This window comes from Engystomops pustulosus, chromosome 3, assembly GCF_040894005.1.
Source record: "Engystomops pustulosus chromosome 3, aEngPut4.maternal, whole genome shotgun sequence".
Lineage (NCBI taxonomy): Eukaryota > Metazoa > Chordata > Amphibia > Anura > Leptodactylidae > Engystomops > Engystomops pustulosus.
The window spans coordinates 214474591-214502314 of NC_092413.1; the positions used below are offsets into that span (position 1 = coordinate 214474591).

At 45.9% G+C, this 27724-nt stretch overlaps 1 protein-coding gene across 1 annotated transcript in view; it reads left to right on the forward strand.

Moving 5' to 3' along the window:
- Window positions 1-15378: 15378 nt before the first annotated feature.
- LOC140120719 (cysteine-rich venom protein-like) overlaps window positions 15379-27724 on the forward strand; it is a 29173-nt gene continuing 16827 nt past the window's right edge. The window contains exons 1-5 of the mRNA XM_072139672.1: window positions 15379-15635; window positions 21198-21261; window positions 23172-23291; window positions 24733-24826; window positions 27503-27648. Coding sequence (XP_071995773.1) covers window positions 21208-21261; window positions 23172-23291; window positions 24733-24826; window positions 27503-27648 — 414 coding nt within the window. The 5' untranslated portion in view covers window positions 15379-15635; window positions 21198-21207. The remainder of the gene's footprint in view (window positions 15636-21197; window positions 21262-23171; window positions 23292-24732; window positions 24827-27502; window positions 27649-27724) is intronic.

The window sequence follows — 27724 nt, forward strand, 5'->3', positions numbered from 1 at the left end:
AAATAGCCTGCCAGCCCCTGTAGTGTATAGCCTGCCAGCCCCCTGTAGTATGTAGACTGCCACCCCCTGTATTATATAGACAGGCCCTTCAGTAAATAGCCTGCCAGCCCAATTAGTCTATAGCCTGCCAGCCCCTGTATGATATAGCCTGCCACCACCTGTAGTATATAGACAACAGTCCCCTTTAATATATAGCCTGCCAGCACCTGCAGTATATAGCATGCCAGCGCACTGTAATATATAGCAAGCCAGCCCCATATAGCATATAGCCTGCCAGCTCCATGTAGTATATAGCCACCATTCCCCTGTAGTATATATAGCCTGCCAGCCCCTGTAGTATGTAGCCTGCCAGTCCCCTGTAATATATAGCCATCCAGCCCCATGTAGCATATAGCCTGCCAGTTCCGTGTAGGATAAAGCCTGCCAGCCCCCTGTACTATACAGCCTGCCAGCCCCCTGCAGTGTATAGCCTTCCAGTCCCTGTAGTATGTAGCCTGCCAGCCCTTGTAGGATATGGCCTGCCAGCCCCCTGAGTATATAGCCTGCCATCCCCCTGCAGTATATAGCTCCCAGCCCTTGTAGTATATAGCCTGACATCCCCCTGTAGTATATAGCCTGCTAGCCCCTCTAATATATAGCCTACCTGTCCCAGTAGTATGTAGCCTGCCAGCCCCCTGTAGTGTATAGCCTGCCAGCCCCCTGTAGTATATAGCCTGCCAGCCCCCTGCAGTATATAGCTCCCAGCCCCTGTAGTAAATTGCCAGCCATCCCCCTGTAGTATATAGCCTGCCAGCCCTCTGTAGTATATAGCCTGACAGTCCCCGGTAGTATATAGCCTGCCAGCCCCTCTAGTATATATCCTGCCAGCCCCAGTAGTATATAGCTTGCCAGCCCTTGTAGGATATAGCCTGCCAGCCCCCTGTAGGATATACCCTGCCAGCCCCCTGTAGTATATAGCGTGCCAGCCCCCTGCAGTATATAGCTCCTAGCCCCCTGTAGTATATAGCCTACCAGCCCCTGTAGTATATAGCCTACCAGCCCCTGTAGTATATAGTCTGCCAGCCCCCTGTATTAAACTCAAGACAAAGAAGAAAAAAAAAGGGGCACAACAGAGGACAGAGCCTCGGGTAATAAAGGTGGCTGAAAGTATTTGTAGGGGGTGTCCCTGTGTATGCAGCTCCCACAGTCTGGATAACCGGCAACACCACAAGGGGTCTGGTGAAACAGCAGAATAAAAGCAAAAGACACCAAGACTGTCGTGGGGCGCTGACAGTACACATTCCAAAAAACTTCAAATAACCTCAGCTTTCAAGAAACTAATAAATTTGAATCTTTTTCTAAAAATATATAAAAATGCCCAATCGTGACGTGTTTGGGGAGTTCAACACCCTTTCTCAAACATAGGACACTGTTTTATGTTTGAGAAAGGGTGTTCAACACCCGAAACGTGTCACGATTGGGCATTTTTATATAGATTTATTTTTACAAAAGGATTAAAATTTATTAGTTTCTTGAAAGCTGAGGGTATTTGAAGTTTTTTGGGACGTGTACAGTCTTGGTGTCTTTTGCTTTTAATCAGCCCCTGTATTATACAGCCTGCCCACCCCCTGTAGTATATAACCACCAGTCTTCTGTAGTATGTAGCGTGCCAGCCCATGTAGTATATACCCTGCCAGCCCCTGTATGATATAGCCTGCCAGCCCCCTGTAGTCTATAGCCACCAGTCCGCTGTAGTATATAGCCTGCCAGCCCATGTAGTATATAGCCTGACAGCCCCTGTAGTATATAGCCTGACAGGCCCTGTAGTATATAGCCAGCCCCCTATAGTATATAGCCAGCCCATGTAGTATATAGCCTGACAGCCCATGTAGTATATAGCCTGACAGCCCCTGTAGTATATAGCCTGACAGGCCCTGTAGTATATAGCCTGCCAGACCCCTGTAATATATTGCATGCCAGCTTCCTGTAGTATATAGCCTGCCAGCCCCTGTAGTATATAGAGAGCCCACCCCCTGTAGTATGTAGTCTGCCAGCCCCTGTAGTATATAGTCAGGTACTGCAGTATATAGCCTGCCAGCCCCTGCAATATATAGCCTGTAGAAGAAGAAAAAACGAGTCTCCGCAACAGTGCAGGTTAAAAATCTTTTTGTGAAGAACTTTATTTCAATTCAATTTCATAAAAAGACAAGCAAGCATTAATCCCAGAGTATGCACAGGAGGGAGAAATGAACTTGCGCGTCCCTGGTGCTAAACACACCCTTAATCAGCCATAATCACCCTAAACGCACCCTTAAAAGCCTACGCGTTTCTGGTGCTAAATGCACCCTTAATCAGCCATGCTAATCAGTACCAGAAACACGTAGGCTTTTTTCTCCCTCGTGTGCATACTCTGGGATTAATGCTTGCTTGTCTTTTCAAGAAATTGCATTGAAATAAAGTTCTTCACAACTTTTTTTAACCTGCACTGCTGCAGAGACTCGTTTTTTCTTCTTCTATGGACTGCACAGACACAAGTGTGAACCTCCTGCATGTGTAGCATAAGGAAGCAATGAGCTGTACAATCTCTTTTCTCTTCTGGTATATAGCCTGCCAGCCCCTGAGGTATATATCCTGCCAGTCCCATGTAGTATATAGCAAGGTTCTGCAGTATATAGCCTGACAGCCCGTGCAGCATGTAGCCTGCCAGCCCCTGTAGTATATATCCTGGTAGTCCCATGTAGTATATAGCAAGGTTCTGCAGTATACAGTATAGCCTGACAGCTTGTAGTATATTGCCTGCCAGCCCATATAATGTATAGCCTGCCAGGCCCTCTAGTATATAGTCTGCCAGCCCCCTGTAATATATAGCCTGCCAGCTCCTTGTAGTATATAGCCTGCCAGCCTCCAATGGTATATAGCCTGCCAGTCCCTGTAGTATATAGCCTGTTAGCCCCTGTAGTATATCGCCTGCCAGCCCATATAATGTATAGCCTGCCAGGCTCTGTAATATATAGCCTGCCAGCCTCCTGTAATATATTGACCACCACACCCCTGTAGTCTATAGCCTGCTAGCCCCCTAGTATATAGCCTGCAGCCCCCTGTAGTATTTAGCCAGCCAGCCCCCCAGTATATTGCCTGCCTCCCCCTGTAGTATATAGCCAGCCATCCCCCTGTAATATGCAATGGACAGTGCCGATGGACACAGAGCCGATGCCATATCCCTGTCTAATGTGGTGGCTTTAGCCTCTGTTGAAAAAAACATTGTTTTAAATCCCAAGCCTGTTCCACGAATCTCTATTTTGAGGGACAGATTCAACTCATTTTGAAAAATTGACCAGCTGTGATGTCTATGATTGAGGACGGGCGGGTGTGTTGTGCGTTAAAGAGTTAACAGCTGTCTTTGAGGTGGCCTCTCATGTTTTGAGGTGCCCTCTCAGATCTGGACATGTTTGGATGTCCAGAAAATTCACATCTATTTTGCATTTCATGTGTCAATTATGTCAAATCCTGCATAAAAGACATCAACCCTTTCTCTGATCCCTTCAAAATCAACTGGACATCAGCCATATACAGAAGACAGCACTGCACATGGTCAACGCCATTCACGCCCCCCTGCAAAAAACGGTTTCTCCCAGTAACCTTGGAACAGGTTGGCGCCTGTGCTGCCCCCATGGCAGTGCCCTGCCTCTGCAGCTAGAATTAGTCCTTAAACACCTTTGACACATTGTCAGTCCATTAAAAACATAAAACCCTATCACTTTCCTAACCCTGAGGATGCCCCCTCCACAAGTGGGGACCCTAGCCACAGCACCTAGACACTGGTCATATTTTGTGACTTTGGTCATCAACTTTTCAGCCCGGGGGGCAAGATTTTACATTCTGTTAGTGTACGGTACCATACCTGTCTGTAAGAAGTTAGGGGGCAAACCCAACAAAATTACCATCATCTACCAATCACAACCTTTCCTGAGGTCATCAATATCCTAAACTTGGAAAATTATTTTCATGTCCTGGAATCATTATCAAAATTAAACTGGTATTAAGTGGAAACGGAAAGCTCATCTTTATTAATTCCTTTGCGTAAGTGATTTTCAATGACCTTTTCTAAGTTTTGTGGTAAGTACCAGATGTACCAAGTAGTGATGTTCACTGCCAACTAAACTGGTTGAGGAAGATTTCACATACAAAAGGATCTCTATATGATGACTTGATGTTTATATATCCAGCTGAAGAAGTAGGTCAGGAGACAGTAGCTGAAGGAACAGGGACAAGAGAGAGAGACAGGAAAGCCCCACATTGGCCAAAACCGAAAAAGTAATTAAGACACAAAAAGTTCACATGTACTAACTTCATGTAACAAAAGATCCTTTATTTTTATGACCTTCAATTGATTGACAGCTGAGCCTCATTGCTTCAGCACCACCACAGCTTAGGAGATGGAGACGTCTTCTTTGGAACTGTAGACTGATAATAAATTGCTGGAAACCAACAATGGGTGACCCCACCCAAGCAGCATTTGAAAACCTGTGAAACCTATAAAAATTGGAATTAAAAATTATAGAAAAGTCTTAGATCTCCAAATATGGTATTGATACAAATGTCAACTCCTCCCACAAAAAGTAGACTGTAAAGTTAAAGATTACAAGTCTAAGAGTATTACGACGAAGAACATATAACTTGGAAGGGTTGTGTGGAGTGAGTAAGGCAGAGGGTGGTGGTGGGGGGAGTCTTTTAGTGCTGATCACTTTAGGAGTTCCTGCACCTCTCAGGGTGGTATGGTGGTAGAGAATACTGATTGTACTCAGTTGATCGGCTATATTAGGGTACATGGGGTGCGATTTGTTATTTGTGATATCAGTGAATTTGTAGATGTTTCTGTCTTGCCGTATTTCTCCAACCTGACCTAGGCATGAGCCCATTGCACCCTGGGCCCTCTTAATAATCTTGGATAGATTGCAAACTTCCCTCGTTTTGATACCACCTCCCCAGCAGATAACGGAAAAGAATATGATGCTTTCAGTTGATGTCTCATAAAACATCCTCAGGATCTTGTTACATATGTTGACAGATTTGAGTTTCCTGAGGAAATGCTGCTTTTATGATTATCATTATTGGCTACCCAATCCAGTCTGTCGTCAATGAGGACACCAAGGTACTTGTAAGTTAGGGCTTTAAGTTGTCAAGGGTGCCCCCGTGCCCCTCTCCTTGGTGGCACCCCTATACTGCCTCACTTACCTCTCCGCATTCCTGCTCACATCCCGCCTGGCCAGCGTGCACGTTTCCGCTCCCCAGGGCGTGAGCACAGATTTAAAGGGCCATTGCTCTAGTGCCAACCTGGTGGTACCACAGCAAGACCATCCTGCTTTGCAGCAGGCCCTGGTGAAGCCCGGGTGCCACTTAGATTCAGGTCCTAGGTGTCGACTTGTGTCACGAACCATGAAGCCTGACATATGTTCACTGGCCGGACCTTTGATGGCGGCCTGTTTTGTTCCTTCACAGATCGATGATCATTTCTTGGGTTTTGTCTACATAGGGGATGTATTATATGGACCACACAGCAAAAAGTAAGTCCGCAAGTAAATGGCACATCTGCATGTTAAATTTTAAGGAATTCTTCGTAACACATTCAACATAAAATTAATTTGTGCCACTAGGCATCTCATTTGCCTCTGAAAATGGAAAAATGTAAACACTATAACTATTGGAAGGAGGGGTGTCAGAACAAATTGTTCTGAATGTGTTCAGACTTCTGTGCTTATAAACCACACGTAGAAATGCCCGTGATTGACAGCTCCCTTTCTGATCTTTCCTTAGGAAAGCTGGGTGTGTTTTGGAGCTTGTTCTGTCAGCAGCTGTGTTTTCAGTGATGGACGGTTGGAACAGTCAGTGCTGGGGGCAGTGTCCATTACTCCTTTATATTCTTCCCATCTCCTTTAGAGGGTGCTGGTTATTCAGTCTCTTTTGCTATCTAGTTCTTTTGCTATTTTGTTTGCTATTCTGTGTATTTGACCTCTGAGACGCTTACTGAGCAATCTATTGCTCTACAATTCTGAACCTTTGCTGCCATCTTGGTTTTGACCCACTTCTGTCTGACTCTGCTTGTCTGTCTGTATCTGTTGTTTGTCTTTCAGGGTTATCTCCCAGTGTTACTTCGGTTCCCCTGTGCCAGGTTTGTTTGGTTCTGTCTTTACACTTTTCTGTAGACATGTGTGTTCTCTAAAAAAAAGAAAAAGTGTCCAGCAGAATTTGGCACAGTGGAAAAATGACTAAAAATACTTTACTTATTATTTCAGCATTAAAATCAAGATATGGCCATAGGGATAAAATCAATGTGACGCGTTGCAAATCTTAATTGACTCTTAATGGTAGACAAGGAATTGTTTAGCACATGGAGGCGTAAAACAAACTAAACTGCAAGTTTCAGATTCAGTAAGGTTCCACTCCTCAACAAATCACATGTTTAAATGTACAAAGTTTATGTTTCAGAAAAAACAGAAGACACAGATTATGTATACTACTATAGGTGAGTGTAAGCGTGAATAGATTCTGAAAAGCAAAACAATGGGGGAAATTTATAAACGCACTTGCGCCACAATTCTGGTGGTTTTGCCCCAAAAATGCCTAGCACCACAGTTATCAAGGCTTTAAGACAAATTTTGTCTGATTAAGGGGGCATGGCCTCTGGGAAAGGCCCCCACACACAATGGGGCAGATTTACTTACTCAGTCCTGTCACGATCCAGCGGTGCGTTCTCCGACGAGGATTCGGGTCTTCTGGCGATTCACTAAGGTCGTGCGCCTGATATCCACCAGGTGTTGCTGAGGTCCGCCAGACCTCAGCAACACCTGGTGGATATCAGGCGCACGACCTGCTTGGATAACACAGCAGGGTGGCGACAAAGTTAACAAGTTTGATGTGGAAGCCATGAAAACAACCCAAAATTCTGCCTGACACAGCTCGTTTGCTAAGGGGACGATGTATGGAGGCAGCTATATGGACGACTTTGGGAGGCAGCTATGGAGATGATGTGTGGAGGTAGCAATGGAGACAACGTGTGGAGGGAGCTATAAAGACGACGTGTGGAGGCTGCTATGGAGACAATTAAATTTGGGTAGTGCCTGTATGTGGCAGTCCAAAAAAGTTTTCAAACCAGAGGAGCAGGTGGGTGGTCCTCCAGAAAAATTTAATAGATTGAGTGCCTGTATGTGGCACTCCCAAAAATTATTTAAAACAGAGGACCGGGTAGGTGGCCCTCCAGAAAAATTAAATACATACAGTACTATAGCTAGAGCCAGTTGAGTTGGCCCTGGCAAAAATAGCCAGTTTCCTCTGCTTTAGTGTACAAAGAGGAGGAGAAGGAGGAAAATGAGGAGGAGTGCATACATTATTCAGGTTGAGCTTCTTTCACCTGGTGGAGAATGGAAATCCTGAGAAATCCAGGCTTTATTCATCTTGATAAGCGTCAGCCTGTCAGCGCTGTCAGTCGACAGGCGTGTACGCTTATTGGTGATGATGCCACCAGCTGCACTGAAAACCCTTTCAGACAACATGCTAGCGGCAGGGCAGGCAAGAACCTCCAAGGCGCCAGTTCGTGCCACATGTCCAGCTTTGAAACCCAGTAGTTGTAGGGAGCTGTGTGATCATTTAGGACGATGGCATGGTCAGCTATGTACTCCCTCACCATCTTTCTGTAAAGATCAGCCCTACTCTGCCGAGACTGGGGACAGGTGACAGTGTCTTGCTGGGGTGACATAAAACTGGCAAAGGCCTTGTAAAGCATACCCCTGCCAGTGCTGGACAAGCTGCCTGCTCGCCTACTCTCCCTCGCTACTTGTCCCGCAGAAGTACGCCCTCTGCCGCTAGCGCTGTCAGAAGAGAAATACTGTTTCAGCTTGTGCACCAGAGCCTGCTGGTATTCATGCATTCTCACACTCCTTTCCTCTCCAGGGATGAGAGTGGGAAGATTTTGCTTGTACCGTGGGTCCAGGAGAGTGAATACCCAGTAATCGGTGCTGGAATAAATTCTTTGAACGCTAGCGTCACGGGATAGACAGCCTAGCATGAAATCTGCCATATGTGCCAGAGTCCCAACGCGCAATAATTCACTCCCCTCACTGGCCTGACTGTCCATTTCCTCCTCCTCCAACTCCTCTTCTTCTGCCCATACACGCTGAACAGTGAAGGATTGAGCAATGCTCCCCTCTTCTGTCTCGCCAACATTCTCCTCCTCTTTCTCCTCATCCTCCTCCACCTCCTCCGATATGCGCTGAGAAACAGACCTGAGGGTGCTTTGGCTATCAAAAAGGGCATCTTCTTCCCCCGTCTCTTGTGACGAGCGCAAAGCTTCCGACTTCATGCTGACCAGAGAGTTTTTCAACAGGCCAAGCAGCGGGATGGTGAGGCTGATGATGGCGGCATCGCCACTGACCATCTGTGTTGACTCCACGTCCACTCCTCATTGTAGACTTGAGGAAGCTGACTGACCTGACTACCAGTTCTGGTGGAAGTTGACATCTGGCAGTCTACAATCGCTCTGCGCTGCTGGTAAACTTTGGATAACATGGTTAATGTTGAATTCCACCTCGTGGGCACGTCGCACAACAGTCGGTGAGTGGTCAGTTGGAGGCGGCGCTGCGCTGCCCTGAGAGTGGCAGCATCTGTGCTGGACTTCCTGAAATGCGCACAGATGCGGCGCACCTTTGTGAGCAAATCAGACAGATTGGGGTATGTCTTGAGGAACCACTGAACTATGAGATTTAACACATGGGCCAGGCATGGCATATGTGTCAGTCTGCCGAGTTGCAGAGCCGCCACCAGGTTACGGCCGTTGTCACACACAACCATGCCTGGCTTCAGGTTCAGTGGTGCCAGCCACAGATCAGTCTGTGCCGTGATGCCCTGTAATAGCTCTTGGGCAATGTACCTTTTATCGTCTAGGCTCAGTAGTTTGAGCACCGCCTGCTGTCGCTTAGCGATGGCACTGCTACTGTGCCTAGAGCTACCGACTGATGGCGCCATGCCCACGGATGGTAATTCGGAGGAGGAGGTGGAGGAGGGGTGGGAGGAGGAGGCATAGTAGGCCTGAGAGACCTGGACCCAGGTAGGCCCCGCAATCCACGGCGTCGGCAGTATATGACCAGCCCCAGGGTCAGACTCGGTCCCAGCCACCACCAAGTTAACCCAATGTGCCGTCAGCGATACATAGTGGCCCTGCCCGGCAGCACTTGTCCATGTGTCCGTGGTCAGGTGGACCTTGTCAGAAACGTTGTTGGTCAGGGCACGGATGATGTTGTCTGATACATGCTGATGCAGGGTTGGGACGGCACATCAGGAAAAGTAGTGGCAGCTGGGGACCGAATACCGAGGGGCGGCCGCCGCCATGAGGTTGTGAAAGGCCTCGGTCTCTACCAGCCTATAGGGCAGCATCTCCAGGCTAAGTAGTTTGGAGATGTGGATGGTGAGGGCTTGGGCGTGTGGGTGGGTCGCACTGTACTTCCTCTTGCGCTCCAGCCTCTGGGGTATGGAGAGCTGAACGCTGCGCAAGGAGACATTGATGGATGCTGTGGAGGATCGTGGAGGCGAAGGTGTGGTTTTCGCACGGGAGGTGTTTGGGCCGGGGTCCTGGGCAGGGGGCTGACTAGCAGATGACACAGGGGAAGGAGCAGTGGTGTGCCCGGCCGGAGGTGAACGGCCTTGGTTCCATTGAGAGGGGTTTTTAGCATTCATATGCCTGTGCATACTGGTGGTGGTTAAGCTAGTAGTGGTGGAACCCCTGCTGATCCTGGTGTGGCACAGGCTGCACACCACAGTCCGTCGGTCATCTGGTGTTTCTTAAAAAAGAACCTCCAAACTTCCGAAAATCTAGCCCTCGCCATGGGAGCTTCCCTACGTGAAACATTTGGCGCTGATGCACCAGCTCTGGTCCTGCCTCTCCGTCTGGCCCCTCCACTGCCTCTTCCAACCTGTTCTCGTCAAGGACTCTCCTCCATCTCAGAAGCACTGTGTTCACCCGGCCTATCAACCCAGCTTGGGTCTGTCACCTCATCATCCTCCAATCCCTCAATCTGCTCCTCCCTCGGACTTCCTGCCCTGACAACAATTTCACCACTGTCTGACAACCGTGTCTCCTCATCGTCCGACACCTCTTTACACACTTCTTCCACTACGTCAACAATGTCATCATCACCCACAAACTGCGACCGGTGGAAAACCTGGGCATCGGAAAAGAAAACCTGGGCATCTGCAGCAACCGGACAAGTGGTTTGTGACTTTGTGAAGGGTCCAGAAAACAGTTCCTCAGAGTATGCTGGTTCAAATGCCAAATTTTCCTGGGAGGGGGCAGACTGGGGGAAGGAGGCTGATGTGGAGGAGCTGGAGGAGGGCTGATTTCGGTGACATGGGTGGACTGCGTGGAAGACTGACTGGTGGACAAATGGCTAGAAGCATTGTCCGCAATCCACGACATCACCTGTTCGCACTGTTCTGGCCTCAACAGTGCTCTACCACGGGTCCCAGTAACTTGAAACATGAACCTATGGATTGTATCTCTCCGGCGTCCCCCTGCTCCCTCATCAGCAGGTGGTGTCTCACCCCGCCCAGGACCACGGCCACTGACCCCTACAGTAGTTGGATGCCCACACCCTCGGCCTCTACCCCTAGCCCTCGGGTTCAACATTTTCAAAATTAAAGTGTAAACTGTAAAATTTTTTTGTGGTTCTTTTGTGTTTTTTTTTGTGGTTTTTTTGTGTTTTTTTTTTAAACAAAACAATGCTATCCTATTGCTATGGCTAGTTTCTAACCTACACTGACAGCACACAACAGGATTTTGTGCTGTGCCTGATAACTTTTAGTTTTAAAAAAAAAAAAGAAAAGAAAAAGCAGACTGTGCCTAATTCAATCAAACCCCTAATAAATGTAGGTGTTTGAGATGGATATGTGTGTCACTAAGAGCTATACAGAACGTTCGCAAGACTCCCTGCAAATTCGTCACAATATGGTACTAGCTGCACTACTAGTGCCAGCAAGGCCAGCCACAAGCAAATCAACAAAATATATATATATATAAATAACGTTATTGTAGGCCTAAGAAAGTCGGTTGGGTTCTTGTATGGCTAGTTTATAGCCTACACTGACAGCACACAACAACTGGATTTTAAGTCACTTTAAGTTTTGAAAAAAAAATAAAAAATCGTCAGACTGTGCTTTATTCAATCAAACCCCTAATAAATTGTCCCACTTAGGTGTTTGAGATGGATATGTGTGTCACTAAGAGCTAAATATAACGTTCGCAAGTCTCCCTGCAAATTCGTCACAATATGGTACTAGCTGCACTACTAGTGCCAGCAAGCCCAGCCACAAGCATAGAAAAAAAAATATTCTAGCCCTAAGAAGGGCTGTTGGGTTCTTGTAGAATCACTCCTGCCTAACAGTAAGCTAATAGAACACCCTAACGCTTTCCCTGACCAGCAGCAGCTCTCTCCCTAGCGGCATCCAGACAGAGAATGACGCGAGCAGCGCCGGCAGGGGCTAGTCTATTCCAGGGTCACCTGATCTGGCCAGCCAACCACTGCTATCTACGTGTACGGGTACCACGTCATGCTGGGTGGAGTGAAGAGTCTCCTGGCTTGTGATTGGCTCTGTTTCTGACCGCCAAAAATCAAAACGGCGGGAGCTGCCATTTTCTCGAGCGGGCGAAGTATTCGTCCGAGCAACGAGCAGTTTCGAGTACGCTAATGCTCGAACGAGCATCAAGCTCGGACGAGTGTGTTCGCTCATCTCTAGTTATGTCTAAGGGTGAGGTCACACAATGTGGCACATTTCCTTACCTGGGCCAGTCGCGATCCCGCGGTGCGTTGTCCGGCGCTGATTCGGGTCTGCCGGGATTCACTAAGGTCCGTGCGCCTGGTATCCAGCAGGTGTCGCTGCTGCGCCGAGGACTGCCGGAGTTCCCGTTCTTCGCCCCGGTGCATGTGAGTGAGTGATCTTGCGACACAAGTTTTTAAATTAAGCATTTTTTCCGAATCCGTTGGGTTGTCCGTTGGCCATGCCCCCGATTTCTGTTGTGTGAAAGCGGGCACCAATGCGCCACAATCCGATCGCGTTCACCAAAATCGCAGGGAAATTCGGAAATTTTCGGTAAATCCAACGAAACTGCGGTGTTCGAACCCTTATTAAATGAGCCCCATTGAGTTTTGGTTGTTTTTTTTATTGTGTTTTGAAACACATTACAGCAGCTGAGGATTTACAAAACACATGCGTTAACTTTGCATTTATATTGAGTAACCCCCCGTGTGGCCCCACCCTTAGCAACACTTGTGACCGCAGCCTCATATGTCGTCATCTCCCTGGGATGTGACTAGAGTGTTTAAAAATGGAGGACACAGCCTCAAATCTAAAATTAAAGTAGTCTCCACTCCCTCATATAACCCCCTCACATGGCTTGTGTTCTCTCCTGTATATAACCCCTCACCTGGCTTGTATCCCCTCCTGTATATAACCCCCTCACATGGCTTGTGTCCTCTCCTGTATATAACCCCTCACATGGCTTGTGTCCTCTCCTGTATATAACCCCTCACATGGCTTGTATCCTCTCCTGTATATAACCCCTCACATGGCTTGTGCCCTCTCCTGTATATAACCCCCTCACATGGCTTGTATCCCCTCCTGTATATAACCCCCTCACATGGCTTGTGTCCTCTCTTGTATATAACCCCTCACATGGCTTGTATCCTCTCCTGTATATAACCCCTCACATGGCTTGTATCCTCTCCTGTATATAACCCCTCACATGGCTTGTATCCCCTCCTGTATATAACCCCCTCACATGGCTTGTGCCCTCTCCTGTATATCACCCCCTCACATGGCTTGTATCCTCTCCTGTATATAACCCCTCACATGGTTTGTGTCCTCTCCTGTATATAACCCCCTCACATGGCTTGTATCCTCTCCTGTATATAACCCCTCACATGGCTTGTATCCTCTCCTGTATATAACCCTCTCACATGGCTTGTGTCATCTCCTGTATATAACCCCTCACATGGCTTGTGTCCTCTCCTGTATATAACCCCTCACATGGCTTGTGTCCTCTCCTGCATATAACCCCCTCACATGGCTGTATCCTCTCCTGTATATAACCCCCTCACATGGCTTGTGTCCACTCCTGTATATAACCCCTCACATGGCTTGTGTCCTCTCCTGTATATAACCCCTCACATGGCTTGTACCCTCTCCTGTATATAACCCCTCACATGGCTTATATCCTCTCCTGTATGTAACCTCTCACATGGCTTGTTTCCTCTCCTGTATATAACCCCTCACATGGTTTATATCCTCTCCTCAATATTTGCTTACAAAATGAACTTTTTCACCCAAAACACATTTCAACTTCATTGCAGGTGCCTTAAAAGGAGCAGCTGCCATGGTGTCAGTGATGGCTCCAGTAACACAGGTGCGGGTGCTGATGAGGACAGGGCTGGAGATCTATCTGTCATGATTAAGAAAGAATCACACCACTGGACACTTTAGAGGGGGCTGGTGCTTGGCATCATTGTTTCTCTTCTGTTAACCATGGTTATCTCTAAAGAAATACGTGCAGTCATCATTGCACTGCACAAAACTGGCCTAACAGGGAAGAGTATCGCAGCTAGAAGGACTGCACCTTAGTCAACAATCTATCGCATCAACAGGCCTTGACATTGCCTGTTAAAAAGGTGTTAATAATGTTATCATAAAACTGATTTGGAGCTAGTATTTTACCAAGGGTATTGGATTTCCTCGACACATAGCTACAACCTTTCTTTAAGATAGAAGTGAGGAAACAGCTGGTATGGGTTCTAACAGATTCATTAGGGTGGCACAGAGGTTAGCATTACAGCCTTGCAACGCTAGGGACCTGGGTTCCAGTCCTGGGGTCAACATCTGCAAAGAGTTTGTCTGCTCTCTCGGTGTTTGGGTGGGTTTCTTCCGGTTTCCTTCCACACTCCAAAACATACTGGTAGGTAGATTAGATTGTAAGCCCCATGGGGAAAGGGACCAGTTTGGAAAGCTCTGTGCAGCGCTGCCTAATCTGTGTGCGCTATATAAATAAATAAATTATTATTATTCTTTCAACCATACAATATGGAAAGTGTTCTCTTACTCTCAGGCCTCCCCTCAAATGCTTATACACCCTTCATTGTATGATAATTGCCTGGTAGACCGTGCACCCAGAACAGCATAAAGTAAATTACATGTTTCTGTCTTATCAATTAAGTGATGGGTCTATTTTCACTCTTGGTAAGTTTTTTTTTCTAATCTTTTTACATAAAACTGGAAAAATTCCATATGTTTATATAACTCTGGTTAAGAGCCAAGTTGTTGTTTTTTTTCTCCTGGGTCTTGTTGGATGCAGTGAATGTTTCAAAACGAGACAATCAACAATTGAATATTTCCATTACAGATTTTTATTGAGTTCCCATGAACATCTTTGCACAATAACTATGGGCAATACTGGCGAACAGCCTCTAAAAACACCCGTGAAGTCACCTGCCTGAGGTAAGCAGAGAAGGCAACAAGAAGTCATTAACTGATCTCACCCCATAAATATCCAACTTATATCCAACTACCAGACACAAGAACATCCAACTACCAGACACAAGAACATCCAACTACCAGACACAAGAACATCCAACTACCAGACACAAGAATATCCAACTACCAGACACAAGAATATCCAACACCAGACATAAGAACATCCAACGCCAGACACAAGAATATCCAACTACCAGACACAAGAATATCCAACACCAGACACAAGAACATCCAACACCAGACACAAGAATATCCAACTACCAGACACAAGAACATCCAACTACCAGACACAAGAACATCCAACTACCAGACACAAGAATATCCAACTACCAGACACAAGAATATCCAACACCAGACATAAGAACATCCAACACCAGACACAAGAATATCCAACACCAGACACAAGTACATCCAACACCAGACACAAGAACATCCAACTACCAAACACAAGAACATCCAACTACCAGACACAAGAACATCCAACTACCAGACACAAGAACATCCAACACCAGACACAAGAACATCCAACACCAGACACAAGAACATCCAACACCAGACACAAGAACATCCAACTACCAGACACAAGAACATCCAACACCAGACACAAGAATATCCAACTACCAGACACAAGAATATCCAACACCAGACATAAGAACATCCAACACCAGACACAAGAATATCCAACACCAGACACAAGAATATCCAACATCAGACACAAGAACATCCAACACCAGACACAAGAATATCCAACACCAGACACAAGAACATCCAACACCAGACACAAGAACATCCAACACCAGACACAAGAATATCCAACACCAGACACAAGAATATCCAACTACCAGACACAAGAACATCCAACTACCAGACACAAGAATATCCAACACCAGACACAAGAATATCCAACACCAGACACAAGAACATCCAACACCAGACACAAGAACATCCAACACCAGACACAAGAACATCCAACACCAGACACAAGAACATCCAACACCAGACACAAGAATATCCAACACCAGACACAAGAATATCCAACACCAGACACAAGAACTGAATCTTCTCTTAGAGCCAGGAGAAAGGTTGGGGTGAGTATCCAGACATATTATGCATTGATCTGGTAGCATGTGCATAACTGGGGGGAAATTATCTTAGTAAAAATACATATTTCTATTGTAATGAATCAAATTGCATTATCTTTCAATTTATACAGTTTTAATTGCAATAATATTTTTTGCCTTATACCATTCTATTGTTTATAGTATTCATATTTATCTCGGTATTGTTATTACTACTATATTATCTCTTGGTTTGACTGTTTTATTTTCAGGGTAATTTTATGTATTTGTGTGTCATCATGTGTTGTTTGTCACTGTTGTTGTTATTATTGTTTTAAGGACATCTACCACCAGGATGAGGGACTGTATGTAAATGAGCCTGAGGGGCTCCAGGCTCCATAGGTGTTAATTTAGCCTGGAGCCCCTCAGGCTCATTTGCATACAGTCCCTCATCCTGGTGGTAGATGTCCTTTAAGTTAACCATGGTTTTATTTTGCTACATATTTATAATGATTAATATCAATATTACTTATCACCATGGTTACTATTTTTATCATAAAGATTGAATACATGAATGTATATTTCCTTTACTACTATTACTAAATACTACCTTATTTACTAAAATAGTTTTATACTATAATCATAACTAAATAATGTAATTAGTTATATAATTCACCTAGAATATTTACTAAATGTACTTGTAATCACATTATATTTACCACAATTCCTAGTTTTTATTATTATATATTAAGTCTGAAAAATAAGCTTCTAAATTTGGGCTAATAATTACAAAAAACTAAGTGCCCCATCATAACTACGCCCGGTATGTCTGTTATTAAACGTTAAAGTATAAAACATGACAATAATCCTTAAATATATAACATAAACCAAGCACTGCTAATCCCTCCCCTGTTATATATAATGTATACAAAATATTTACAAAATCAATAATATTTACAATCTGTTGGTCCAGCGCCATTCACACCTCACACGACTATATATATACACACACCGTGCATAAGGCGAGTTTTTCAACACAAAAAACTAATTTCATTACTGGGGAGGCAGCATGGGACATTACTTTACTGGGGAGGCTGCATGGGATATATCATTGCTGGGTTGGGGGCCCCATTTGGCATTTCATTACTGTGGGAAAACTGCTTGGGGCATATCATTACTGGGGAGGCAGCATGGGATATATCATTACTGGGGAGGCTGCATGGGGCATTACATTACTGGGGAGGCTGCATGGGGCATTACATTACTGGGGAGGCTGCATGGGGCATTACATTACTGGGGAGGCTGCATAGGGCATTACATTACTGGGGAGGCTGCATAGGGCATTACATTACTGGGGAGGCTGCATAGGGCATTACATTACTGGGGAGGCTGCATAGGGCATTACATTACTGGGGAGGCTGCATGGGACATTTAATTACTGGGGAGGCTGCATGGGGCATTTCATTACTGAGGAGGCTGCATGGGGCATTTTATTACTGGGGAGGCTGCATGGGGCATTTCATTACTGAGGAGGCTGCATGGGGCATATAATCACTAGGTAGGCTGCATGGGGCATTTCATTACTGGAGGAGAACTGCATGGGGCATTACATTACTGATGAAGGCTGCATGGTGCATTTCATTACTGGGGAGGCTGCATTGGGCATATCATTACTGAGAAAGGCTGCTTAGGGCATTTCATTATTGGGGAGGCTGCATGGGGCATTTCATTACTGGGGGAGAACTGCATGGGGCATTTCATTACTGGGGAGGCTGCATGGGGCATTTCATTACTGGGGAGGCTGCATGGGGCATTTCATTACTGAGGAAGGCTGCATGAGGCATTTCATTAGTGGGGAGGCTGCATGGGGCATTTCATTACTGGGGGAGAACTGCATGGGGCATTACATTACTGGGGAGGCTGCATGGTGCATTACCTTACTGGGGAGGCAGCATGGGGCATTTCATTACTGGGGAGGCAGCATGGGGCATTTTATTACTGAGGGAGGCTACATAGGGCATTTCATTACTGATAAGGCTGCATGGGGTATATCATTTCTGGGGGGGGGGGGCTCCATGGGGCATTTCATTACTGGGGGAGAACTGCTTGTGGAATATCATTACTGGGTAGGCTGCATGGGGCATTTCATTACTGGGGATGCTGCATGGGGCATTTCATTACTGAGGAAGGCTGCATGAGGCATTTCATTAGTGGGGAGGCTGCATGGGGCATTTCATTACTGGGGGAGAACTGCATGGGGCATTACATTACTGGGGAGGCTGCATGGGGCATTACATTACTGGGGAGGCTGCAAGGGGCATTTCAATACTGAGGGATGCTGCATGGGGAATATCATAACTGGGGAGGCTGCATGGGGCATTTCAATACTGAGGGATGCTGCATGGGGAATATCATTACTGGGGAGGCAGCATGGGGCATATAATTACTGGGAAGGCTGCATGGGATATATCATTACTGGAAGGGCTCCATGGGGCATTTTATTTCTGGGGGAGGCAGCATGGAGCATTACATTACTGGGGAGGCTGCATGGGGCATATAATTACTGAGTAGGCTGCATGGGATATATCATTTCTGGGGGGGGGGGGCTCCATGGGGCATTTCATTACTGGGGGAGAACTGCTTGGGGCATTTCATTACTGGGGAGGCTGCATGGGGCATATATTAACTAGGGAGGCTGCATGGGGAATTACATTACTGGGGAGGCTGCATGGGGCATATCATTACTGAGGGAGGCTGCATGGGGCATTTCATTACTGAGGGAGGCTGCATGGGGCATTTCATTACTGAGGGAGGCTGCATGGGGCATTGCATTACTGGGGAGGCTGCATGGGGCATTTTATTACTGGGGAGGCTGCATGGTGCATTACCTTACTGGGGAGGCTACATGGGGCATATCATTACTGAGAAAGGCTGCTTAGGGCATTTCATTACTGGGGAGGCTGCATGAGATATATCATTACTGGGGAGGCTACATGGGGCATATAATTACTGAGTAGGCTGCATGGGGTATATCATTACTGGGGGAGAACTGCTTGGGGCATTTCATTACTCAGTAGGCTGCATGGGATATATCATTACTGGGGGAGAACTGCATGGGGCATTTCATTACTGAGGAAGGCTGCATGGGGCATATAATTACTGGGGAGGCTGTATGGGGTATATCATTACTGGGAGGGCTACATGGGGCATTTCATTACTGTGGGAGAATTGCTTGGAGCATATTATTACTGGGGAGGCTGCATGAGGCGTATAATTACTGGGGAGGCTGCATGGGATATATCATTACTGGGAGGGCTCCATGGGGCATTTTATTACTGGTGGAGCCTGCATGGAGCATGTCATTACTGGGGAGGCTGCAGGGGGCATTTCATTACTGGGGAGGCTGTATAGGACATTTAATTACAGTGGGAGAATTGCTTGGAGCATATCATTACTAAGGAGGCTGCATGGGATATATCATTACTGGGGGGGCTCCATGGGGCATTACATTACTGGGGAGGCTGCATGGGGCATATCATTACTGGGGAGGCTGCATGGGATATATCATTACTGGGGGGGCTCCATGGGGCATTACATTACTGGGGAGGCTGCATGGGGCATTTCATTACTGAGGAGGCTGCATGGGGCATTTCATTACTGAGGAGGCTGCATGGGGCATTTCATTACTGAGGAGGCTGCATGGGATATATCATTACTGGGGAGGATCTATGGGGCATTTCATTACTGTGGGAGAATTGCTTGGAACATATTATTACTGGGGAGGCTGCATGGGGCATTTTATTACTGGGGAAGCTGCATGTGGCATATCATTACTGGGGAGGCTGCATGGGATATATCATTACTGGGGAGGCTGCATGGGGCATTCAATTACTGGGGGAGAACTGCATGGGGCATATCATTACTGGGGAGGCTGCATGGGGCATATAATTACTGGGGAGGCTGCATGGGGCATATCATTACTGGGGAGGCTGCATTGGGCATATCATTACTGGGGAGGCTGCTTGGGGCATTTCATTACTGGGGAGGCTGCATGGGATATATCATTACTGGGGAGGATCTATGGGGCATTTCATTACTGAGGAGGCTATAGGGGGCATTTCATTACTGAGTAGGCTGCTTGGGGCATATCATTACTGGGGAGGCTGCATGGGGCATTACATTACTGGGGAGGCTGCATGGGGCATTACATTACTGGGGAGGCTGCATGGGGCATTTCATTACTGAGGAAGGCTGCATGGGGAATTACATTACTGGGGAGGCTGCATGGGGCATTTCATTACTGAGGGAGGCTGCATGGGGCATATCATTACTGGGGAGGTTGCATGGTGCATTTCATTACTGAGGGAGGCTGCATGGGGCATATCATTACTGGGGAGGTTGCATGGTGCATTTCATTACTGAGGAGGCTGCATGGGATATATCATTTAGGGGGAGCGGGTCCATGGGGCATTTCATTACTGGGAGAGAACTGCTTGGGGAATATCATTACTGGGGAGGCTACATGGGGCATATCATTACTGAGGAGGCTGCATGGGATATATCATTTAGGGGGAGCGGGTTCATGGGGCATTTCATTACTGGGAGAGAACTGCTTGGGGAACATCATTACTGGGGAGGCTACATGGGGCATATCATTACTGAGGAGGCTGCATGGGGCATATAATTACTGGGGAGGCTGCATAATATATATTATTACTGGGGGGCTTCATGGGGCATTTCATTACTGGGGAGGCTGCATGGGACATATAATTACTGGGGAGGCTGCATGGGACATATAATTACTGGGGAGGCTGCATGGGGTATATCATTACTGGGGGGCTTCATGGGGCATTTCATTACTGGGGAGGCTTCATGGGGCATTTCATCACTGGGGGAGAACTGCATAGGGCATATCATTACTGAGGAGGCTGCATTGGGCATTTCAGTACTGAGGAGGCTGCACGGAGCATTTCATTTCTGAGGGGCTCCATGGGGCATTACATTACTCCGGGAGCCTTTGACTTATGCATTTCTCACCCTAGGTTTATACTCAACTCAATAAGTTTTCACAGTTTTTTTGTGATAAAATGATGTGCCTCAGCTTATATTTGAGTGTATATATATTCATGATAATAATTAATAATAAATAAAACACCACAACCCCAATTTTCACAGCATCAACCAAACCTCTGAATAACAGAAAACAGCCACAAATTAACATAAATCACCTTCTCTTAATGACCCCATCCCAAAAATAACATCTCCCACACTTATAAGTGTACATTGTATATCCCCCTCTACTGCCCTCACATTCATCTAGGAGGCGGGAAGGGAGGGCAGGGCTGACAACCAGGACTTTTAGCTCAACATCTTTTCTGTGCACATAAGTTTGTAGATTTTGTGACCTTCGCAGTTAAGTCGTTTCCATCGTGGAGTCACCACTTTCACTCCTTCAAACCTTCTACGTCATTAAATAATTAATACCAAAGTTATAGACAATGACAAACTATTTAGTGATTTTCCTCTAGAATGTACATGGTTAAAATACCTTGTGCCATTAAACCATAAATGTATGTTATCAAAAATTCACAGGTTCAACAAAATGTGGCTTCCTGTATTGTGCTTGTGTTCCCTGGTGGTGTACAGTGCTGCAGAGGTAAGTCCATGGCAGATGTTATATCCTACTAATGATAGTATTATGTAGAGATGAGTGAGCACTAAAATGCTCGGGTACTCGTTACTCGAGACAAACTTTTCCCGATGCTCGAGTGCTCGTCTCGAATAACGAGCCCCATTGAAGTCAATGGGAGACTCGAGCATTTTTCACTGAAAGAACACAGTGAAGAACACATTGCAGATGTTCCGTACATCTGCTAACTTATCGGAAGACATGCGTGCCGAACGGTGTTCTTCATAATAGTATGTGAAGAACAATATGTGTGAAGAACACATTGCAGATGTATGGAAACATCTGCAATGTGTTCTTCACACATAATGGGGGTCATTTACTAAGGGCCTGATTCTCATTTTCCCGACGTTTTACCCGCATATTTCCGATTTGCGCTGATTTCCCCTGTATTGCCCCGGGATTTTGGCGCACGCGATCGGATTGTGGCGCATCGGCGCCGGCATGCACGCGACGGAAATGGGGGGGCGTGGCCGAGCGAAAAACCTGTTGTATTCGGAAAAACCGCCGCATTTAAAACAATAAAAGTGACGCTTGGGACACACTTACCTTCACTCAGCCGGCCTCGGTGTATTCAAGTGCGTTCAGATGCTTTTCAGCGCAGCAGCGCCACCTGGTGGACGGCGGAGGAACTACCTTGATGAATCCCGGCCAGACCCCAGAGAACGCGCCACTGGATCGCGAACGGACCGGGTAAGTAAATCTGCCCCATTGTTCTTTACATACTATTGTGAAGAACACTGTTCGACGCTCATGTCTTCGGATAAGTTAACAGATGTACGGAAACATCTGCAATGTGTTCTTCACTGTGTTCTTCACTTTACTGATCCTGTGTTCACTGTGTTAACTGTTTTCATTGTATTCTTCACTGTTCTTCACTGTGTTTTGTTAAGTAAATGTTCTATCTTGAGCAGGGGAAATACTCGTCCGAGCAACGAGCCTTTTCGAGTACGCTAATACTCGAGCATCAAGCTTGGACGAGTATACTCGCTCATCTCTAGTATTATGGAAACTGTCATTAGGCTTCTTGTAAGTCAAGCTTTATACATGTTCAGGAGAGGCCTGGATGCCTTTTTGGGGTGCAAAAATATCACAGGTTATGGAAAATAAAGGTTGGACTTGATGTCTTGCCTCTATTTCCAGCCTTATATAATATGATACTTTGTTAAAGGTGCTGACATTTAAGGTAGCTGAGAGACATTGGGGCACATTTACTTACCCGTCCCTGGCACGTTCCCCAATGTGCATTGCCGGACCAGAATGCACTGTGCCGTGATTCACTAAGATCGTGCGCCCGATATCCTGCATGTGTCGCTTCCCCGCTCAGGTCCTCCGGAGTTCACCTTCTTCTTTCTGGTGCATGTACCCTAAGAGCTTGTTCTTGCGACACAATTTGAATGTTAAATCTTGCGCTCAGTCCGAATTAGTCGAATTGTCCGTCAGCCCGCCCCCCCCTCCGGTTTCTGTCGCATTAAAGCAGCACAATCTGATCGCGTGTGACACCATCCCCTTCTAAATAGCTGTCACAGAGGAGCAAATCCCGAAAATTTCCCAAATTTCCCAAATCCGACTAAAGTGCCTTCCGCGGACCCTTAGTAAATAAGCTCCATTGTTTCCCTTATCCCTTACTGGAAAACATATTTGCACATTCCAGAATTCCCTAGTGGAGTGGCAATGGCTGGAAGTCTCCACACGCCTACAAAGTACAATGTAAGTTCCATCTTCATGGCCACAAGCTTTATCTTACACATGTCCCATGGTCCACCAAACCTAACATAAATTCGGAGGGTTTACCTTCACAATACACATATAAACTATGTACATTTTTTATTAACATGCAGTTAGGTCTCTGTAGTAAGTTTGTTAATTGTCTCTTACAGGTTGAAGTCCAATTAGATCAAATATCCACTTATAGACCCGAGATACAACAACAAATTCTGGACAGAGTCAACGGGTACCGAAGTATAGTGGAACCATCTGCACAGAACATGCTGAAAGTGGTAAGGTCATAATTTGCTCAGGGAAGGACAATAAAAATTGTTGGGGATTTAACTAGGAAATAGGTCACAGATATCAGGGGGCTCTATCGTGAGATCTTCCGGAAGCCAAGGGAGCAGGGAGCAATAGACTCTTTAGTAGTGATGAGCGGACCAGGCAAAATTTTAAAACCCTATCAGGGTCTGGATGGGGCGCTGAACCTGGACTTCTTCACCAGCCACACCCGCGATCAGTGCCACCATTTTGGGTAGGTTTGTCTTTCTCAATGACGATCTACGATGACTTTTCCAGTAGAGTTGAAAGAGTTTATCCCCACTATTAGTGCAAGAGCTAATGGTGGTGGTGGGGGGGGGGTTAAGTCTTCAATGGAAGTCAAGGTCAGGTTTAGGGGAACCCAAACCCTCAACGTTCAGTACCAAAGCCGAACTTTGCTGTTAAGGTCCGTTCATCGCTACTTTTTGCCTTTCGAAGAGGAGCTATGCATTACTAGAAATGCCAAATCTGCTCCCGTACACAAGAGATGGGATGAGGTGGGATTTATGGGTGGACACTTTTGATGTTGCATCATATTAACTGCGCATGCGCAGAACGACGGGGACTCGGACGTGGGCGTGCAGCTACGAGGAGCTGCGCACCGAAGATTAAATGGTAGGCGGAGTAACGTGACTACTGGGGCGTGGAGTAGCCACGAATATTAGCCTCATGTCCGGCTACTCCACGCCCCAGTAGCCGCATAAAAAAATTTACATATGCCTTCATTAAAGTTTTCTAAAAGATAGCCGGGACGTGAGTATTAGCCCAAAAAAGGGTTATCCTCACGTCCCATTCATCCACCTACCACCCCTTCTACCTTTATAGGTAGAATCGGGGTGGTAGGTGCCCTTTAAAGACTTACAAGATTTGTGTCTTGTCTGAGGGTTTGACTGATGGGACAACTAGAACCAAGGGGGAACCTAAATTCTCTTCTGCCTGATGCGACCTATAGAACGACATCTTCTGCACCCCACCCAATATTAATGTATCAGGGTATTTTTATTTTTTGGTAAGTGGGTTCACCATGCAGTGTCTCATACCACGCTGACCACAACTGTGTAGACACACTATTTTTAAGCTTTGTAGCAGATGACCGCACCTTGATGTTGCCTCCCATCTTGCCACAGGTGGTTCTGCCTGAGGCAAGTGGCTCAACTCACCTCATGACTGGTGCACTGCTGCCCAGCACACATTAATGGGGCGAGGCACAACCCTTGAGGTGCTCCCAAATGAATGACTTCCAGTAGTCAAAGAAGTCCCATAGAAGTGAGTGGAGCAAAATGTTGTAGCTCTCCATTATCATTTGGTGGCCTCGTGTACCCAGGAGGTATTAGCAGTCAGACACAGAATACGGATAAGTGTTATAAGTGTCCATTTTTGTAATTTAAATTTGTATTTGATTTTCTATAGCGGTGGGATACAGAGGCTGCAAAAACTGCTGCTGCCTGGGCCAACAAGTGTACATTCGACCATAGCCCAGAGAGTGAGAGAACCTTACCAACAGGTGAGTGAATCTGAAGCTTTGATCATTACATCCCATCTATATAGGAGAAGACCCAGCCCAAACATAATGACACTTTCTACATAAATACAGTCCCAGCACCAAACTTACTTCTTACATCTGGTATCCTGCCATACTATCAGAAAGTTCACAATATAGAAACCATACATGAAGGACAGTTACTTAATGTATATAGAACAATGACAAAACCAAAGGTGCTAAACCAGAACCAAACTATAGGTACAGGACAAGAGCAATGGTACCATGCAGAAATTATAGATAATTATGCAAATGAGCCTCAGGGGCTCGAGCCAATAGCCCCTCAGACACATTTGCATACTTTTTAGAAACTTTTTTTTGTAAAAACAAGGAAACAAGGTCCTAAGAATCTAAAACAAGAGCAGATCCTGCTAGAAGGGGTGCACACCAGGATGTCAGTGTGCTTGGTTTACAATCCTTCATCCTGGTGGTAGATAATAGTTACAAGTCAGATATTATTTATGAGATACCTCAAATAATTGTCTGAACAATGATGGTAGCATCAAGTTCAGAGCTATAGAGGATGATGAGATATGGAGTCTGGATGTCTGACGTTCAGCACATCCGCTCATCAGTGTAGTCCAAAGTAAAAGTACTTGCGGTCTCTACAACAGAAGAATGAGAGTAGTAGTTCTGTGTATTGTCCGTATACAGCACTATACAGCACAAAATTAAGAATATATAGGATGAGAAGGACCAGTTCTTGCTAATTGTAGTGTCAAAATACAGTTTGTGGGCAGTTTGGGCAGCCATGTGTCCCATCCAGGTCTCAGGCCATGGGCAGTTGCCCAAAGTGTACATTTTTTAACCCCTTTCCGCCAAAGGCCCTTTTTTGATTTTGCGTTTTCATTTTTCCCTCCCCACGTTTTTCCATGTTCATTGCTGTGTGAGGGCTTGTTTTCTGCGTAACAAATTGCACTTCCTAAGTGTCGGTATTGAATATTCCATACAGTGTACTGGGAAGCCGGAAAAAAAAAATTCCAAATGCAGTGAAAGTGGTGGTAAACCGCATTTGTGCCATTTTCTTGTGGGCTCGGATTTTACGGCTTTCACTGTGCACCCCAAATGACAGGTCACCTTTATTCTTTGGGTCGATGCAATAACGAAGATACCACATTTATACAGGTTTTATTGGGTTTTAATACAGTTTAAAAAAAATTAAAATGTACTGTAAAAAAAAAAAAATCTTAATTTTCTGGCGCTAATATCTTTGTGCTACTCCGGTGTACAGAGCTGTGTGTGGTGTCAATTTTTGCGATATGAGATGGCGTTTTCATTGCTACCCTATTGAGGACAGTACAGCCTTTTCATCACATTTAAATGAAATTTTTTATATGTTGCAAAATGTCGTAAAAAGTGACGTTTTGGACAATTGTTCGCTATTTTCCGTTACGGGGTTAAATGCCAGGAATAACTGTTGTCATAATTTAATAGATTGGACATTTTAGGATGTGGCGATATCAGTTTATGATTTTTACCGTTTATTTTTATATTAGTTCTAGGGAAAGGAGGGTGATTAGAATTTTTAGTTTTTTTTTTTTTTTAGCTTTTATTTACATTTTTGTACTACTTTTCATACCACCTAGGGTACTAAGTTGATACTGTCATACTACAGTCATAGAAACAGATCTTCACCAACCGGGTGTTACTGGTGAGTGTTTGCTGGAATATGCAGTAAACACTCACCTTATATGGAGAGGACATAGCCCATACATCCATAGCCGGCGTGTGATGCAGCCTTCACTACATTTATTAAGTGAAGTGTCTAAGGGATCTAGAGATGCAGGAGGAGGTGCCAGACGCCAGTCATTGGGGGTCATTTACTAAGGGCCCGATTCGCTTTTTCCCGACGTGTTACCCGAATATTTCCGATTTGCTCTGATTTTTCCTGAATTGCCCCGGGATTTTGGCACACGCGATCGGATTGTGGCGCATCGGCGGCGGCATGCACACGACGGAAATCGGGGATGTGGCCGAACGAAAACCCGACGGATTCAGGAAAACCGCCGCATTTAAAAAAAAAAAGTTTCGCTCGACATGCGCTTACCTTCACCCACGATTGGACGGTAAACTTCAGTGCATTCCGATGGTCTTCAGCGCAGCAGCGACACCTGGTGGACGTCGGAGGAACTGCCTTAGTGAATCCCTGCCGGACCCGAATCTAAAGCCGAGAATGCACCGCTGGATCGCGAATGGACCGGGTAAGTAAATCTGCCCCATTGTGTTAGGTCTAGTGAAGAGCGGACATCTCTGAGCCCGGACCAAGACTTCAGCTAGAAGTTCGGGTTCAGGATACATAGTGGGGCTCAACACCCAAGGGTAAAACACCCGCAATCTGTGCTGGCACTAATCATCAATGTTAACCCTAAATGGTTCCGACGTATGTAAACCACCACTTTTCCTAGAATCTTTACTTCCTGATGACGTCACGGGGAGTGATAGTCCTCGGGAAATTGGCGGCTTTGGTGGCATTTAATGCCAGCACCAATCACAGGTATTATCCGTTTGTCCGGGTTCAGACCTAAACCAAATGGTTCAAAGTTTAGCCGAACTTGTCAAACCAAATAAATCCCCTCATCCCTAGTTAAGGCATAACCCTAATAATGCATGAGTGTAATACACTTCTACAAATCTTTCTAGGCATTATTTGTGGTGAAAACCTCTACATGACCACTGTGTTTGTTGGCTGGGATGTAGCATTCGAAGCTTTTTGGAATGAAAAAGATAAATTTATATTTGGAAAAGGCGCAACATATCCAGGGGCTGAATATCTGCACTACACCCAGGTAAGACGCTGTTCACAATAGTATAACATGTCCTCACATAATGTCATGTTACATGTCCCACCCCGCTGACGGATCC